The sequence below is a fragment of the Hemiscyllium ocellatum genome, chromosome 6 (genome assembly GCF_020745735.1).
Source record: "Hemiscyllium ocellatum isolate sHemOce1 chromosome 6, sHemOce1.pat.X.cur, whole genome shotgun sequence".
In the NCBI taxonomy this organism is placed as follows: domain Eukaryota; kingdom Metazoa; phylum Chordata; class Chondrichthyes; order Orectolobiformes; family Hemiscylliidae; genus Hemiscyllium; species Hemiscyllium ocellatum.
In genome coordinates, this window is record NC_083406.1 from 84,940,274 (window position 1) to 84,956,820 (window position 16,547).

At 40.8% G+C, this 16,547-nt stretch overlaps 1 protein-coding gene across 3 annotated transcripts in view; it reads left to right on the plus strand.

Moving 5' to 3' along the window:
• LOC132816470 (anoctamin-7-like) overlaps positions 1 to 16,462 on the plus strand; it is a 72,893-nt gene extending 56,431 nt beyond the window's left edge. For 2 of the 3 annotated variants that reach the window (XM_060826091.1, XM_060826093.1), the window contains 5 exons: positions 490 to 619; positions 4,404 to 4,537; positions 6,913 to 6,993; positions 10,070 to 10,117; positions 14,768 to 16,462. In XM_060826091.1, coding sequence (XP_060682074.1) covers positions 490 to 619; positions 4,404 to 4,537; positions 6,913 to 6,993; positions 10,070 to 10,117; positions 14,768 to 14,821 — 447 coding nt within the window. In that variant the 3' untranslated portion in view covers positions 14,822 to 16,462. Of the gene's footprint in view, positions 1 to 489; positions 620 to 4,403; positions 4,538 to 6,912; positions 6,994 to 10,069; positions 10,118 to 11,637; positions 11,735 to 14,767 lie in introns of those variants that run through there. The other variant, XM_060826092.1, reaches the window with a different exon arrangement.
• Positions 16,463 to 16,547: the final 85 nt, after the last annotated feature.

The window sequence follows — 16,547 nt, forward strand, 5'->3', positions numbered from 1 at the left end:
TACATTTTTAGCTTTTTACATGGAAGCAGAGTACAAGATACATCCCTGAGGAATATTTCTGCTCTGCACGTGGACACCTGAAATTTAGAACCAGATGCACTAAGAAAAGCTGATAGCTGTTCACAGAAGCTGTAGCTGCTAGTCAGGATCAGTATAGGTAATTTTGATGATGTTTTTCTTGCTATTTTGATTAAAAGGACAATTGAAACCTGTTCTATTACTGATCTTGTGATATACCCACAGACATTGTTTCTTCCTCAATGAAACAAACAGAAACATTGCCCCTAAATGCATTACCAACTTTGATCTATTTAAAAAATATTTTAAACTATTACTGATCAGTAATTTAGGAGATAGGGTAAATTCAATTTGAAAAATAAAATGTACATAAAGTTGTAATTAAAAAGATCAAATGTACTTGCTTTGGGCCACATGTATGATTTAAGTTGCATATGATTATTTTCATTCTTTACTCTTCTTGGTTTACAGCTTTTTGCTGTCTCATTCCCTCTGGGACCATTGATTTTCTTCTTCACCATATTTTTCGATGTACGTGTGGATGCTAAACGACTGTTATTGATGTACAAACGTCCCATCGCTCACATGGCTCAAGATATTGGTAAGGAATTGACACTAACTTCATGTTAGATAAGCCTTTAGCTTCTGTTCATGCCTCCCTTGGCATCTTTCAACAGGCTTCAGGCTCTCACTACCATTATGAGCAGCAGCTCCAATTGTCCCGTCTCCCTCCCTCATCAACCTTCTTTGCTGAGTGAGACTGCTGATGGCTAATCTTGCTGTCCAGCTCACCCGACCCACAACAAACGCTGTGGACAGTGCCAATAGATCAGCTCTCATCATCCCTCTCTATATCTCCCTCCAGAACTTCCATTCACTTGTGCTGTCCATGAACAAATTGTGGATGATTGCATTGACATCATGACCTTGTTGAAACCTTCCCCTTTAATGAAGGGCCCTACATCATCTACTACTTCTCTTGTCAAGAATAATATGGTGGCAGTATCTCACTTTTTTCTAAATCTCTCATTGCCCTTTCATCATTCTTTACTGTCCTCCTAAACACTTTGAGTGTTTTTCAGTAAAGATGATGTATTGCTTTCCCACATTTAACCTCTGCAGTGAGTGACTTAATTTCATTGATGAATTCAATTATCTAAATATTCCCTTGCTCTCGAAATCGCTGCCCCATATCCTCCCCGACATCTCTATCTCTCCAGGTCAATTCCCAATTCACTGCCAACCTCCTTGACCTTATCAACTCACATGGTCTTACTAATCCCATTGCATCAATTAGTTAAAGTCATAACTGATTATTTTCATGTAAAACTCATCATTCACATTCTCCTTTCATATTCCCACCTCTCTGAATCCTTCTCAAATCACATCTGGGGAAAAAAAACAATCCCACTCTTCATTTATGATTACATTTTTAAAATCCCATCCACTAACCTTTGACCCTTCATTCACTACAGCATTGCTGCAGCTAATAATTTGCTCAACTTCATCTTCTGGCAACCCACTTACTTTGAAAAACTCATTGTTGCTTAGGACCGAACAGCATCTCAGGGCATGATCTATCACACACACCCCTCATTTATGAGCTTTGGCATCTGGCATTCACCAACCCCTCATGACCATCATGGCATCCTTCTGACAAACTTGCACACTGCTCAGGAAGCACAGGCTATAGGGCACACCAATAATTTGCTTTGCAAGGCTGTAGGCAGGGACACCACAATCAGGCACAATCACCCAGCTCACAGACTGGACTCAGCTGCATCTCAGGGCTGCTTACTTGCTCTCTTAGCATTTCTCAAGTAGCGCCAACTCGCATTCTCACAGCATTCATGCTTTGGCTTGCTTTCCTCTGCAAATTATCACAAAAGATATAACCAGAGAGTTTGCCTTGCTAGTCAGCAGTACTCAGCCAAGAGGATGGGCATCTTGCTGTATGGCAGTGAGCTACATCAATCTTATATCTGTACAACCTGCCAGCAGTTTCTGAGGCAAACACAGTGCAGGGATAGCAAGAAATCAGCAATGCCTCAAAGTCTTAGAGGAATAGTCCATGGAGGTACCAATCAGTCAGCAGTCTTGGCATAGTAAGTCAATTGCAGCCTATAATACCATTCCAGAGGACAGACTACAGTCAGGCATTCAGTCAAGGTGTTCTTAGTCAGAGATTCATGCCTCTGCAGTGGGGGGAGTGGGTCAGTTACCTGACATGGTTGTCTCATCTGCCCAGGGGCTGGGGGGAAAGTTGAATGGGTGCAAACTCATGTAGACAGGTTGGATAAGGATGACAGGTTGGGCTGCCAGGATGCTCAGAGCCTCACCAATGTGTCAAGGTGGAGGCTGGACATCATTGATTGAAGATCACTCACTGTTGCCTTCTATTGTGCTGAAAATTGTAAGCAAGCAATGGAAGAAAGTGGCTGTGAACACATAAAAGTGTGGAAGACCCACCAGTGTGAGGATGTTTAAAAGGAAAGAGCATTGCATATAGACCATGCACTGTACAAGACATAGACCTACAGGATCCATAATCCCTGGCCAGCCTTATGTATTGGCTCCCTGTTAATTGTACTCCTCCTGGCCGCAGACATCAATGACCACTTCATTCACACCAACATCTTTGAAAACATATCAGGAAAAGAACAGTGATATTGTAAGATGGGAGGAGATGGTGTCAGCAGGCCCCAGTGACCTGTATACGCCTTGTTCCTCCAATTTATTGATGCCTTGGCAGGTTCTCATCACAAACATCAATTTATAGTACATTGTATATGTGGCCATGAATTCTGTTTCTTGTTAAAACAGTTGCCTTCAGGGTTGTACTTAAAGAAAACAACCAAATACAGTGCAATTTATAGAAATGGACCAAATAATGTACAGTGCATTGTCACATGTGCTACAGAAGTGCCCTCAATAAGCTTTCCCCTTCCTCTCCCTGTGTGAGTGCACTCCCTGGTTATGCAGCTAGGATGGAAGGAGCATGCTCAGTAGTGGAGGCTCTGGTGGCTCTGGAGGCCTGGTCGAACAACACCAGGGCTGTTTGTGTCTCTGAATGGTTTGAGGGTTTTTTGGTCAGAATGGCACTCCTCAGCATAAGCATCCAAGGGATAGAGTGGGGTGGGGGCAAGGTGGAGGTGGAGAGTGTCCTGTGGGATACTTCTGAGGGACCTCTATAGTTCCCCAACTAGTCATGTGTCTCTCGGCACTGCCCTATCTGCTGGCATGGAACCTGGAGTGCTCACCATGTGACCATTCCTCTGGACCATTATGATGGACAAGACTGCCATCTTGGTGGTGTGGCCTCCTCTACCAGTCCTCTGGGAAGAGGAGTCGTCTCCTTTGTACCAGCCCCTCAACCATGACCTGCAGGTCCCTGTCAGAGTATCGTGATGCCATCTCCGTTATCTCAGATACTTCAGGAAACATTCCTGACCAAGCTGGGCAGCTTCAGAATGCCAGTCCTCATCCAAGTGTACCGGAGCCTTTTAAAAATGATGCAGGAACCAGGGATGCCAGACTTTGGCCAGACGTTTGCTGAGTGGCAATTTGTTCGAGGAATGGCATGTGGTAAGAAGGCGCCACAGTCAGATGTTTTGGACGCCATAGGGACTGCATAGGTTTTTAATGAGTTGAGTTTGGTAAGATCCAGTGAGAATGTTTGCTAGGCGTCATGGCAAGATCCCTCCAAACGTCCCATTGCATCTTACACTTGGTCAAAAGGATGCAAGATTCAGCCCTTTGTATCAGTGAATAATGGTAGTTCCTCTGTTGGGTTATTGTGTGTAAAATCATTGGTACTACTTCAACTAGAAACTATTCCAACTGACAACACAGAGTTCATTTGTCATTCCCCTTTATTTATCCAATTAGTCACTTCATTGTAACTCTCTATTTATCTGTGTTCTTAGTTTACCTTGAGTGGCCATGCTTTTTCTGGTGGCCTGCAGCTCAGTTTTGGATTTTTGTCCAGCACATACTGAAATATATTGTGAAATGTTGATGTTGACTCACAAACTGTTTTAATTAATACAGGTCTATATTCCCAGGCTGCTCATTCTCCTCCAGGCTGGAGTGTTTGAAGTATTATGCTTATGTTTGCAATATTTTCTTCCAATGATAAGATCACTAAAAATCCTTTCTTTGCCTTAACACTTACCCTTTTTTTGTTTTTAGCTTTAGTTAGCTATAATATCGATGACTATTAATTATCCTGTTCCTAAATCAATTTTCAATTTTTAGCTCAATTCTGTGTAGTTAGTTTATTTAAGACTTAACAGGAAAGTATATCCCAGTGAAATGCTGGTGCATCATGTATTTCCTCTGGTTTGTGATATGGGTCATGACTAATGTGAAGTGTATGTTGACAGGTCACTGGTTTACAATATTGGATCTTATAAATAATGTTGCCGTGGTGACCAATGGCTGCATCATTGCATTCACTTCAGAATTCGGGAGGGAGAAGCCCTTTTATCAAAAACTCATCATCCTGATTGGGTTTGAGGTATGGCAATCTTTGAATAGATGCTAAATTAAATAATCTGCTGGATTAAGGTCTGCTACAACATTTTTGGAAAAAGAAAAATGAGCACGCTTTTAATGGAGCTGTAATTTAAAAGGTACAATATCAACGTACATGATTAATCTCCTTACGGATCTGTGTTAGCGAGAACAAGGTTTGTATCTTTTTGATTGTTTTGGCCTTTTTTAAAATAATAATGGCAATGACAAATTAAATAGTGGCACAAGGAGCCAGAGAGTGCACTGAGGTGAAATGCTGGCCTTTCATTCTTAGATTTGAACTCCACTGGTAAGCAGGAAGTTTCGGCATGGTTCAGTGGTTAGCACTGCTGCCTCACAGCGCTAGGGAAGGGCTTTTGCCCGAAACGTCGATTTCGCTGCTCCTTGGATGCTGCCTGAACTGCTGTGCTCTTCCAGCACCACTAATCCAGAACCCGGGTTTGATTCCAGCCTCGGGTGACTGTCTGTGTGGAGTTTGCAAATTCTCTTTGTGTCAGCGTGTGTTTCCTCCGGGTGCTCCGGTTTCCTCCCACAGTCCAAAGATGTGCAGGTCAGGTGAACTGGCCATGCTAACTTGCCCGTAGTGTCTAGAGATGTGTAGGTTAGATGCTTTGTCAGGGGTTGATGTAGAGTAATAGAATAGGGGGAATGAGTTTGGTGGGTTACTCTTCAGAAAGTCAGTGTGGACTTGTTGGGCCGAATGGCCTGTTTCCACACTGTAGGGATTCTAAGTTTCCTTCTGTTGCTAATTTGATTTGCATGTGTTTATTGGTCTGTAGGATGAGAGTATTGCTGACAAGGCCAGCATTTGTTGATGATCCCTAATTGCCCTCTTGAACATCTGTACTCCTTGTGGCCTAGCTATACTACACAGTTCCATTAGGATAGATATTACACCACTTTGACCAAATGATAGTGAAAGAACAGTGATATCAGGTAAGAATGTGCCTTGGAGAGGACCATTCAGGTTGCTATGTTCCCATGTAATTATTATTTCTAGCTGGTAGAGATCATAGATTTAGAAAGTTATTAACAAAGGAAGTTTAGTGAGTTGCTGCAATTCATCTCAAGAATGCACTCACAGCTGCCATTGTGCAGTGAGTGTGAATGGAGGGATAGATGAGGTACCAATGAGTTTGCTGAGCTACCTGATGTGTTGTTAGAGCTGCACACATCTAGACAAGTGGAGAATGTTCCATCACAATACTGACTCATGTCCTGTGGTTGGTGGAAAGATTTTGGGACATCAGTAGATGAGTAACTTGCGGCAGAATTTCCAGCCTCAAGCCTGTTCCTGCAGATACACTATTTTTGTGACTGGTTCAATTCAGTTTCTGTACAGTGGTAACTCCAAGGATATTGTTATCAGAGGGTTCAGTAATGTAATAGCACTGAGCATCAAAGAACAACATTTAGATTCTTTCTTCTTGGAGATATTCATTGCCTGACACTTGCATGGTATGAATGTTGCCAGCACTCATCAGTCAAAGTAGGAATGGTATTCAGATCTTGCTAGATGTCAATGTGGACTGCTTACTGGCGAACACCATCTGCTGGCGGTTCAGTCTAGCAGCTATGTTCTTCAGATGCGAACAGCTTGTTCAGTAGTAGTGCTGTTACCACACTTCATAATCTACATACTGGAAATATATTTTGACTGATATAATAAATACCATCTACTGTAGTGCTATTTCAAGACCTTTCCTCCCATTAGCATCTTGCCTATCTGATATGCTTGGAATGTTTAGTATGTCCTCTACCATTGCAAAGTATTGACTTGAATCATTTGCTATTTTGCTGTTCTGTAATCGAATCCCCCGTCACATCCTCCAAGGATCCCACACTCACTGTAACTGTTTTTAACATCTATCTAAGGAAGCCCCTCCTTGGCTCTTCCTTGGACACCTGGCCCAACTCCCAATCAGGTCCACCTACCCAGCCAGGCTGAAAATCTGAAGAGTGGCCAGCTTTTCTTAACCGTTGGCTTCGTGGAGCTAGGCTTTCTCCCATTATCTGCCACAAACCCGGGACAAAAGTCATGGTTTAGCATTTTATTGGAGATTTATTAATAAATTGATTTTAAATTTCATCAGCTGTTAAATGACCTGCTGTAACATCCTCCAATTTAAACTGTGTTACATGCATTTGGTTCCATCCTGCAGTAAGTTTGATCTTATATATGTCATATTTTAAATTTAAGTGCTATTTGTATTGGTATAATAATTACAATAGTTTTTGGTAATCTACATACTGGAAATATACGTTGACTGATGTAATAAATACCCCATCCACTGTAGTGCTATTTCAAGAAATATTGTGTAGTCAAATTAGTAAGAGAATATATTTTGTATCTTTCAGCATCTTGTGTTTGTAGTGAAATTTCTGCTGTCAACTTTGATGCCAAATGTCTCTTGGCAGATACGCCTGGCAATGAAGGAGGTAATTCTTTGGCAAAGTAGCAATCTAAAATCCTTTGAGTTATAACTGAAAGTTGTCTATGTCTTACAGCATTGAATTTGTGTGGTTAAGTATAGGAAATTGTGCATGTTTATGTACTGAACATGCATACTAAGGCAACACGTCAGAAAAGCTCTAAATCTCTAAAGTCCCATATGGTCACTGTGCTTGTTATCAAATATAAAAATATGGAATTATTAAATCAGATTATAACACATAAGGAACCCATTCAGCCCATCTTGTCTCTGCAAAAATATGTCACCTAATAACTTTTTCTCTGCTATTCTGTAGCCCTGCAAATGTTTCTTCTTCCATTAATAACAAAATTATTTTCAAAGATACTATTGAATTGGCCTCCACCATTGTCTTGAGCAATGCATTCCAAATATTGACGACATGTGTGTTTAAAAAAAATGCGTGTGGCTGTTGCTTCTTTTGCAAATTACCTTAAATCTGTATCTTCAGGCTCTCCATCCTTTCTGTAACTCCAATGACTTGAGATCCATGTTGTTACTATCATTTTAATTCCTTAGGTCTAACTTTGCTCACAAGCCTGCTGCTTGCAACTTTACCAAATGCCTTTTTATGATCATAGCACATGATAATAATATTACATCAAACCTTCAACTACCTTCTCTATAACCTCAACAAAAAATTGAAGCTAATTAATAAAACACAGTTTTCCCTTAACATTGTGGGTGGCACGGTAGCTCAGCAGTTAGCACTGCTGCCTTATAGTGCCAGGGACCTAGGTTCGATTCCAGCCTCGGGCAAATGTCTGTGTGGAGTTTGCATACATTCTCCCTGTGTCTGCGTGGGTTTCCTCCCACACTCCAACATGTGCAGGTTAGGTGAATTGCCCATAGTGTTCAGGGGTGTGTACATTATATTAATAAAGGGTTAAAGTAGAGTAGTAGGATGGGGGATTGGGTCTGGGTGGACTTGTTGGACCGAAGGGCCTGTTTCCACACTGCAGGGATTCTATATCTGTTCTGACTTTTCCTAATTAACCCACATTTAAGCAAGTCACTGTCAATTCTATCTCATAACGTAATTATTAAAAGCTACCTTACACCAAGGCTAAACTGACTGGTCTTAGTTGTTGGACTTTTTTGAACAAGGGAATATCATTTATAATGAGCCCATCCTCTAGCACCTCCCCTGCGTCTTATGAGAATTATAAAATTATGGAAATTGGCCACACAATTTCCTTCTTTCCCTCCCTCAGTATCCTTGGATGCATTTCATCTGGACTTCGCAACTTATCAACTTGAATTCAAGCCAGCCTAACAATTACATTGTGGGCTGAAGGGCCTTTTCCAGTTCTATGCGAAAGTGAGGACTGCCAATACTAGAGATTAGAATCAAGATTAGAGTGTTGCTGGAAAAGCACAGCAGGTCAGGCAGCATCTGAGGAACAGGAAAATGGACATTTGGGGCAAAAGCCCTTCAGGAAGGACTTTTGCCCAAAACGTTGATGTTCCTGTTACTCGGATGCTGCCTGTCCTGCTGTGCTTTTCCTGCACCACTCTAATCTTGACACTGTTCCAGTTCTATGTTTGACCTTCCCCTTTATTCATTTCTAACCCAGCCAGTGTCTGAGCAAAGTTTTTATTTTGTTACGTCCTTTTCCAATATGATTTGGGCAGCATCTTTTTGATAAAGTTTGATGTAAAGTAATCATTTAGTATGTCAGCAATGCCTCCTGCCTCATATGTAAGTCTCCTTTCAGATCTCTAATTGACCCTCGTCCTTCTGTTAGTATTTATGGATGCTTATAAAAGAAATTATGTTACATATTTTTGTATTACTTCTCAGTAATGATGATTCCTGATGAAGGGCTTATGCTCGAAACGTCGAATTCCCTATTCCTGAGATGCTGCCTAACCTGCTGTGCTTTAACCAGCAACACATTTTCAGCCGTATTACTTCTCAGTATCTTGTGATGCACCATCTTCACTTCTCTTATTTGTTTTATGAATTCCTGTCTGTACTTTTCAATATTGAGCCTAATTCTCAGTTGTTTTAATCACTCAACAGCCATTTTTTTGGTCTGCTTCATCTTAACTTTCTATTTATTTCTTTATTCAGGGTATTCTGGATTTGCTACCATGATCTTTGATGCTCAAACAAATGTAACGTGACTATACTCAAATTATCATTTCTTTAAACGCAGTCAATAGTTCATTGCAGTTTTGCCTGCTAATCTTTGATTCCACTTTATCTGGGACAGGTCTCTTCTCATCTCATTAATTCCCACATAATTATTTTTATTCTGCATTGTGCCTTGGCCCTCCTCTTTCCTGATACCAGCTCCCTCCACCAAGTACTGAGTGTCTTTGAAATGAGGGGAAAAAACCCTTTCCCCTGAGATCTGCAAGTGACCCCAATAGATTTTACTCGGTGGGGTTCTGGTACAGAGGATTACCAGCCCGTTACTGAGTTCATATCAACACTAATGGGATGAAGTCCTTCTGGGTCTCAATTGGTAGCCAGGCAGGAAGGTCTGTGGGCATCAGGGCAGAGACAGAAAGGTGGCAGAACCCTCCCATCCAATTAAAAGTCCCCTTTGCCATGCACATCGAGGGAAAGTATGAAATTCTGCCAGTGGACCTGAGCTACTTTGCCATTCTGTATTTATGATCTATTAAACTTACTGCTTAAATAAATAAACCCAACAGCTACTCACCTGATGAGCTGCTCCTCTTCTGTGTTACTGAGATTATCTTTATATATTTGCTTATTATTGTTTAAAACCCTGAGAGTATAACATGTAGAAGATTGTTTTAGATTTGGTTTAAAGATCTCCAGCATTTTCATTCCAACCTGCTTTCTCTTTCTCTGCACTATTTCTATCGTGTTGTCCTTTTCATACCCCCATAATGATTTCTCCTGCATATTTTTAGCCAAATCACAGCCAGATTCAAGGAAACTCCAAAATTAATATGTTTTTAGTTCCAGAGTAATTTTGTTAACATTTCTGTTTCTATTATACATTTCTGACTATGCACAGATGAAAAGTGTTAAATAACAGAATTTCATCGTTTTGTTCCACTAGGAAAAAAGGAAAGCAAAAGAAATGGAAAATGACAAGGCAAGGCAACATGTAAGTTGCTGAAATATTTATTTTGTATTTGCAATAATCAAATTTGTGTTTACTGATCACTCCATAGCTTAATGTTTAATATAATTTTATGGGGCTTTCTATGCATTGGAAAGCATGGTGACGTCAGCAATTGTAAGAACAGAATTCATGGTTATCAATGAAAACCATCATATCCATTGTTCAATTGTGGTAGAGATTTTCAACCTCAAGTTTGCTGGAACCAGTTCTATCAACTTTTACAATCCATAAGTAATAGTACTTAATGATCACAATTACCATTTATTGTATAAAGTACAAATTAATACTAAACATTGCCCTGACATATTAGTTGTCATTCCTTAGTACCCTTACTAGAAGTTTGTGAAGTGAAGATTTATGCTAGATGCATGGGACAGAAACTTACTGGTCCCTGGTGGCAGCCTGCTCTAGAAACATTCATGTTTTTATGGGAGGAGCTGGGTGCTCCTGGATTGCTGGCTCTTTGTAAGATCAGTCAATGGGTTTGAGAAGTCAGCTTCTCTCTCCCACCTGCCCTTCAAATCATGAGCCCTCCTATCTGTCTCAGTCTCCTACCCAAATCCCACTGTGATCCCTTCCCCAGCACTTATGTGTATCCTGGCTCAGACACTTTGACTCTGGTGAGTACTTGTCGTCCCAGCGGTGGCCACTGCTCTCAGTGGCACTGTTGTTGCTCTGGTGGAAATTCTATCTCAGAGCACTATTGGCAAATCTGATTGGCTGGCAGTTTGGTGAAAAAGTATTTTGGGCGGAGTGAAGGACTGAAAGTTTTGTCTCCAGCCACCTACGTTTCTAGGAAAGTGAGATGGCTGTGGGACATCCCTGATTGGTCTGTGTGCATTCCCTGCCTAAGCAGGATGGAAAATCCTGTAATTTAAGCCACTGAGGCATTTAGTTCACTGAAGAACAATAAGGTACATTGTGAGAGTTGTCATCTTTCAGTTAAGTGACAAAACCTAGATCCTGTCTGCTCTAACAAGGGATAAAAGGTCCCACAAAACTATTTGAAGATTACCAATGTTCTCCCGGCCTCATTAGCTCCCTTAACAGCATCCTTTATCTACTTGCTATGTGTGAGATCTTACAATCAGAAATTGTCATATTTTTCTAATTTACAGCAGTTACTGTGCTGCTGTGCAATTACATTAACTGAGAAGCTCTGAGTAGTTATCAAAAATTACCTCACAAAATGGAAACTGGACTTTTTACTTGTGCTTCAGATAATCTAAATATCAGAGGATTTGTTTTGTTCTTCCTGATGATAAGAATATACTTGTATTTTTGTACCACCTTTTAACATCAGGAATTTCTTGTTGGACAGAATTTCATGACAACAGTGGACCAGGTGTTAGAAAAGATGAGCTAATAAACATTTCTTTTTATATTACAATTAGGACACATTGCAAGAATTTGGCAGAAAACACAAATATTGCTAATGATTTTGAACAGCAGACAGAAGTTTTGAAGTGATACCAAAACCAGGGTATTGTTTCTGTTCACAGGCTTTTCATGGCACTAATGATTGCATTTGAACTTTTGAAAGGACATAAGAAGAGAATATGTTAAAACTAGAAAAGTGTAAGTCATTCCACTGAAAGTGATGGGCAACATGAAAATATGAATGAGAAAATCAACAAATAGAAAATTCTAGTACCATGTTAACAATAATTTTAATATTTAGATGTGTTACAAAAAGAGACCCAAGAAATGCCAAATAGGTTTTCAACTGATGCCATGGAAAGGGTTACAGTGGCGATTTGGGAGGTGGAGAATAGATCTCTCAATTGCAGCTTGGATGTAAAGCTTCCTTTACCCAGTACCAATCAATTATACAAAGTTACATTGTTGCATACAGACAGCACTAACCACACTAATGTAATGCTCATAATTGTGCGTCCAATGCCAGTTAACAATAATTTGGATTACTGCATCTTTTAAAGACAAATGTCCTATGGTTGGATTGGGTGCTGGAAGTAATTCTACAATGATTTGGGCATGTGAAATCCCTAACATTAACACCAATGTGGTAGAGTGGGGACTTTAAGATTTCCCATACTGTATTAGAGATCTTGGTCAAGAAGATGCAGAGGAGAAGAAATATCTATGCACAGAGAACCAGGAAACCTTTCAGGCAAATTCTTCAAAGTTAGCTGAGATGAGCCATGTTGGGTGTCAAGACCAGGCCTGGATATAGTGCCACAAAAAGCTCAGTCACTTTGCCAGCGTGTTTTCAAATGCTGGTATCGGACCAAGTGAACCATTATCCTCAGCCACCACGCTATACAATACCACACCCCTAACAGTCACCTGCCTACAGTGTCTGTCAATCAGGACTCATACCCAACATTAATAATCTTCACTTCACTTTTAAACATTTTAGCAGTGCCTCAAGCCTTACAGACACATTGGCCAAGTTGATTGCATTAAGTTCACTGGCATACTTCCCTCTCTCAGAGCATGACTTGAGAGGGGGTGCTATGTGTCTTGCAGCACAGTTTGGAGTGCAGTTGTTTGCAATTTACCTCAATAGGGAAAGAAATTGAACAGTTACAATTATCATTGCAGCGTACTTTCATTAGACAAGGAGTACACAAGTCTAAAAGACATCTATCAAAGTGAAATAACTGCACAGAGGCCGATACCTTGCCACCAAGTCACCTTTTGTTTACGTAGTCTCTGAACAGTTAGCCCTGAGCCTGTCCCTAGAATAATGAGACTCTCTGAGTCTCCTGTTTATATCTGTCAGCCAGGACTCCCTGATTGGGGCAGTTAACCTGGGCCAATCAGGCATCTCACAATCAACAAGATCCACCTGGCCAACCTCGTTCCAATCACTACATCCCTCCCCTACCATGTCCAGGGATGGAGACCTATTCTTTTTCTCCTAACTTCTTCTGGGACACTTTTGCCCGAGGTCGGGTTTCTCTGACTCTGGCTTGGACCCAGACATCATGCACTGGACCGTAGCCTATCTTTTATACTTGGAGTGTCTCAGGAGCATTTCCTCCTCTTCTTCTGGCGAAAATGGTATTACTGGTATTACCGCTGCATCCTTCATGGTATCTGAGGTTCCTTCAACACTAGGTGGAGGGGGAAGAACCCACAGTTTCTGACAGGCCTTCTGGCTGTTCTTAAGGGCCAGGTATGTTTTGCTCCTGCCGCATTTGTGTGATAGCAACTTCCATATGATCCACATGTTTGTTCAGGACTGCCTCTCCTACATGAACTTGTATGTCTCGGGACCTGACCTCACATCAGCCTTGCCTTTTACCTATACACTGCCATTTCCATGGTCCCGGCAGCGAACGTCAGCCCCTGAAATAATAAACTGTCTCTCTCTCTCTCAGACGAGGCGTATGGTAGGAATTGGCGTACCTGACGCGCTATTTCATCCTCCCACCCAGGTCCAGGAATATCACGTTTAACCTGGTAGAGTTTCCTCCTCATCAGAAACTCTGCTGGAGCTGTCACTGTTGTTTCATGAGGGGTGGTCCTATAATCAAACAGGAACCATGACAGTTTGATATCAAGTGAAACTGTAGACTGTTTCTTTAAGCTTGCCTTCAAAGTTTGGACTACTCTTTCCATTGCACAGTTGATCGTATCTGTTTGAAATTCAATTGGGCTTCAGCAATAGGCACTTTTGCCTGGTTACATCATTAATCCCACATACCAAATGGTCTCTCAGCATTTCATTCAGGGTTAACCCAAAATCAGATGCCTCTGCCAGTCATTTCAACCTCATCAAAAATTCTGATAAAGATTCACCTGGTTCTCGGACTGGTGAATAAAACTGACAACATTTCAGAGTTACAGGAGACTTGGGGTCACACTATTCCTTAACTAAATCTGTCCACTCTTGAAAGATGTTAGTATCTGGTGCCTCAGAGAAGGTTAGGCTTCTAATAATCAAAAAAGCTGCAGGTCAGCAAGCAGTAAGAAGAATTACTCATTGCTTTTCCTCTGCCCTGATGTCATCTGTCCAGAAGAATTAATGCACTCTTTCCACATAGTGGGGCAGGACCAAACAAGCTTCCCAAATAAAGGCATGATGCCAGAAATGTTTACTCCAACTGAAAGAAGATTGCGGCAAGTGAATTTTCTTCAGGAGCATGCTTGCCACTGAACTAACTACATAGAGGCTGGAATCCCGCTATCCAGCTAGCTCAGTGCCAGTCCCTAGAATGAGGAGAATCTAAGACTCCTCATTAGACTCCTGTCAGCCAGGGCTCCCTGATTGGCGTTGTTAATCTGGGCCAATCAGGGATCCCATACTCAATGGGATCCTCCTCGCCAACCTTGTTCCAATCACTACACAAAGAAGCTCATTTCAAAAGACCACAGATAAAGCTGTGCAATGATAACCTTGATTCCTTGGGAAGTACAGAAGGAAGTTAGCCCTGTTTCATCTGCTGAATGCTGTGCCTGGCTGTCAGGTAAGGACTAAGCAAGGTTAGGCAGTGAAAATCCCTGTGGTTAATAAATTGTTAGTACGCACTATCAGCTGCACATTGGCCACTTAAATAGATATATGAAGGTGCCCGAGAAATCCTGACTTGCAAGAGTAAGGGAGAAATCAAAACGTAAGTACCTGTTATGTGCTTACAATATTTCTTCTCATTTTGGACTCAGGAAAAGATAGACATAAATGTAAACATCCCTGAAGAGATATCCGATCTGCACTGAAATTGAATAAATCAGGAGCTGTACGTGAGGATTGACATGATCTTATCAAAATTAAATATGTATGATGCAAAGTAAAGGAACAAAGAAAATTTAAAATACTGGAGATATTGAAAATGTGGCTCGGTCCCTGACTGCGAAAGCCCGAGGCAGTGGGGAATCTTGTCTGCCTCCTGTTCAAGATGGAAAATAAAACTTTGCTCACCTCAGCTTTTTTTTAGTGTGCAATGTTTGCATGTGACTCCCTTTCTGGATTCTGATTGGCCTGCTGTGTGTTTCCTGTATTTGTTACGTCATACTTGCAGTATTATTCTTTCAATGTTGTGAAAATGAGCCACTTCATTTGAGCAAAATCACAAATTAGGTGAGGCACAATTATCTATACGGAAATAGGATATTTCAGAAGTATGTAAAGTAAGGGTTTGGGATGCCAGTTCAAGAAATCATGTTTGATGCAAAAGCTCACATTCAATCCGTATGGATGCAACAATATGCACCAAATTGTTTGGGTTGCTGGGTGCAATGCAAAGATGTTCAGGAAGATTTCTTCTGCTCAGTACTTTTCATGACCAACAACATAGTTTCAAAGCAGGATGGATTGGACTTGCAATTACACTGCAAACCTTCCCTAGTTTTAAATGAAATGTTACAGAGATATCCCTAAAGTTTCAGGAGGACCAAGCCTCCATTATTTATGATTCCATGTGAAGTACAAAGTAAAGCAAATTTTCATAAACACTTTACGATGATAATGCACATTAAAAAGCCGAGCAATTCATTCAGAGTGGTCAATACTCTTGATCGTCTATCTACACCACCAAGATCATCTGCTTCCACCTCTGTAATATCACCAACTCTGTCCCTACTCAGTTCCACTATTTTTGAAACATTTATCTATAAGGAATACCTTCAGATTGGACTTTTCCAATGTTCAACTGGCCAGTCACCTGTAGTCTACCCTTCCTACCCTATTTTAAGCCTAACCTAAACCCTCCTTATATTTAAAGTCATCCAAAACTCCCCTGCTCATGCCCTAACTTTCCCCAAACCCTGTTCATACATTTCTCTCCACTACATTTGCGTGTATGTCATTACCAATTAACATTAGCTCCAATTTAATAACACCTTCAATTTTAAAATCCTAATCCTCATGTACAAAACCTTCAATGACCTTATCTCTTTTACCAGTCCATGACTCTGCAATCTTCCAAGATACCTGCATTTCTCCAATTCAGCCCAATAGAGCATCTCCAGTTGTACTTGCTCCGTCCCTGGTGATTGTAACATCACCTTCCCAAGGCCATGGGTCCTCCAATCCCGCACTGAGCTACGCCTCTTCCACCTTGTTTCTCTTTTGTATGGGTCTACCTCTCTGGTGAAGTCTTTTTGTCATTTGCTTTGGTTCAGTTTGTGGTTCAATGACAAATTTAGTTTGTTAGCATTCTTATGAATTGCTTTGAGATGTTTTACTTCATTTAAGGTGCCATATAAATGCAAAGAATTGTTGTTAAAACAACATAAGTATTTCTTTGCCCCACCCCCATTGTTGGCTAGGATTGTTAACATCACTATTATTGAAGAAAGCATGGTTTTGTTTTACTTCTGTTTGTGACACGGCCAAGTACATTTTTTTTCATTTTAAATATGCCTTATGTTAACACCAGGCTGTGCTCTGTATATAGTCTTTCATTTCAACTTTTGAAAAGATAGTTAGCAAACAATGAAAAGG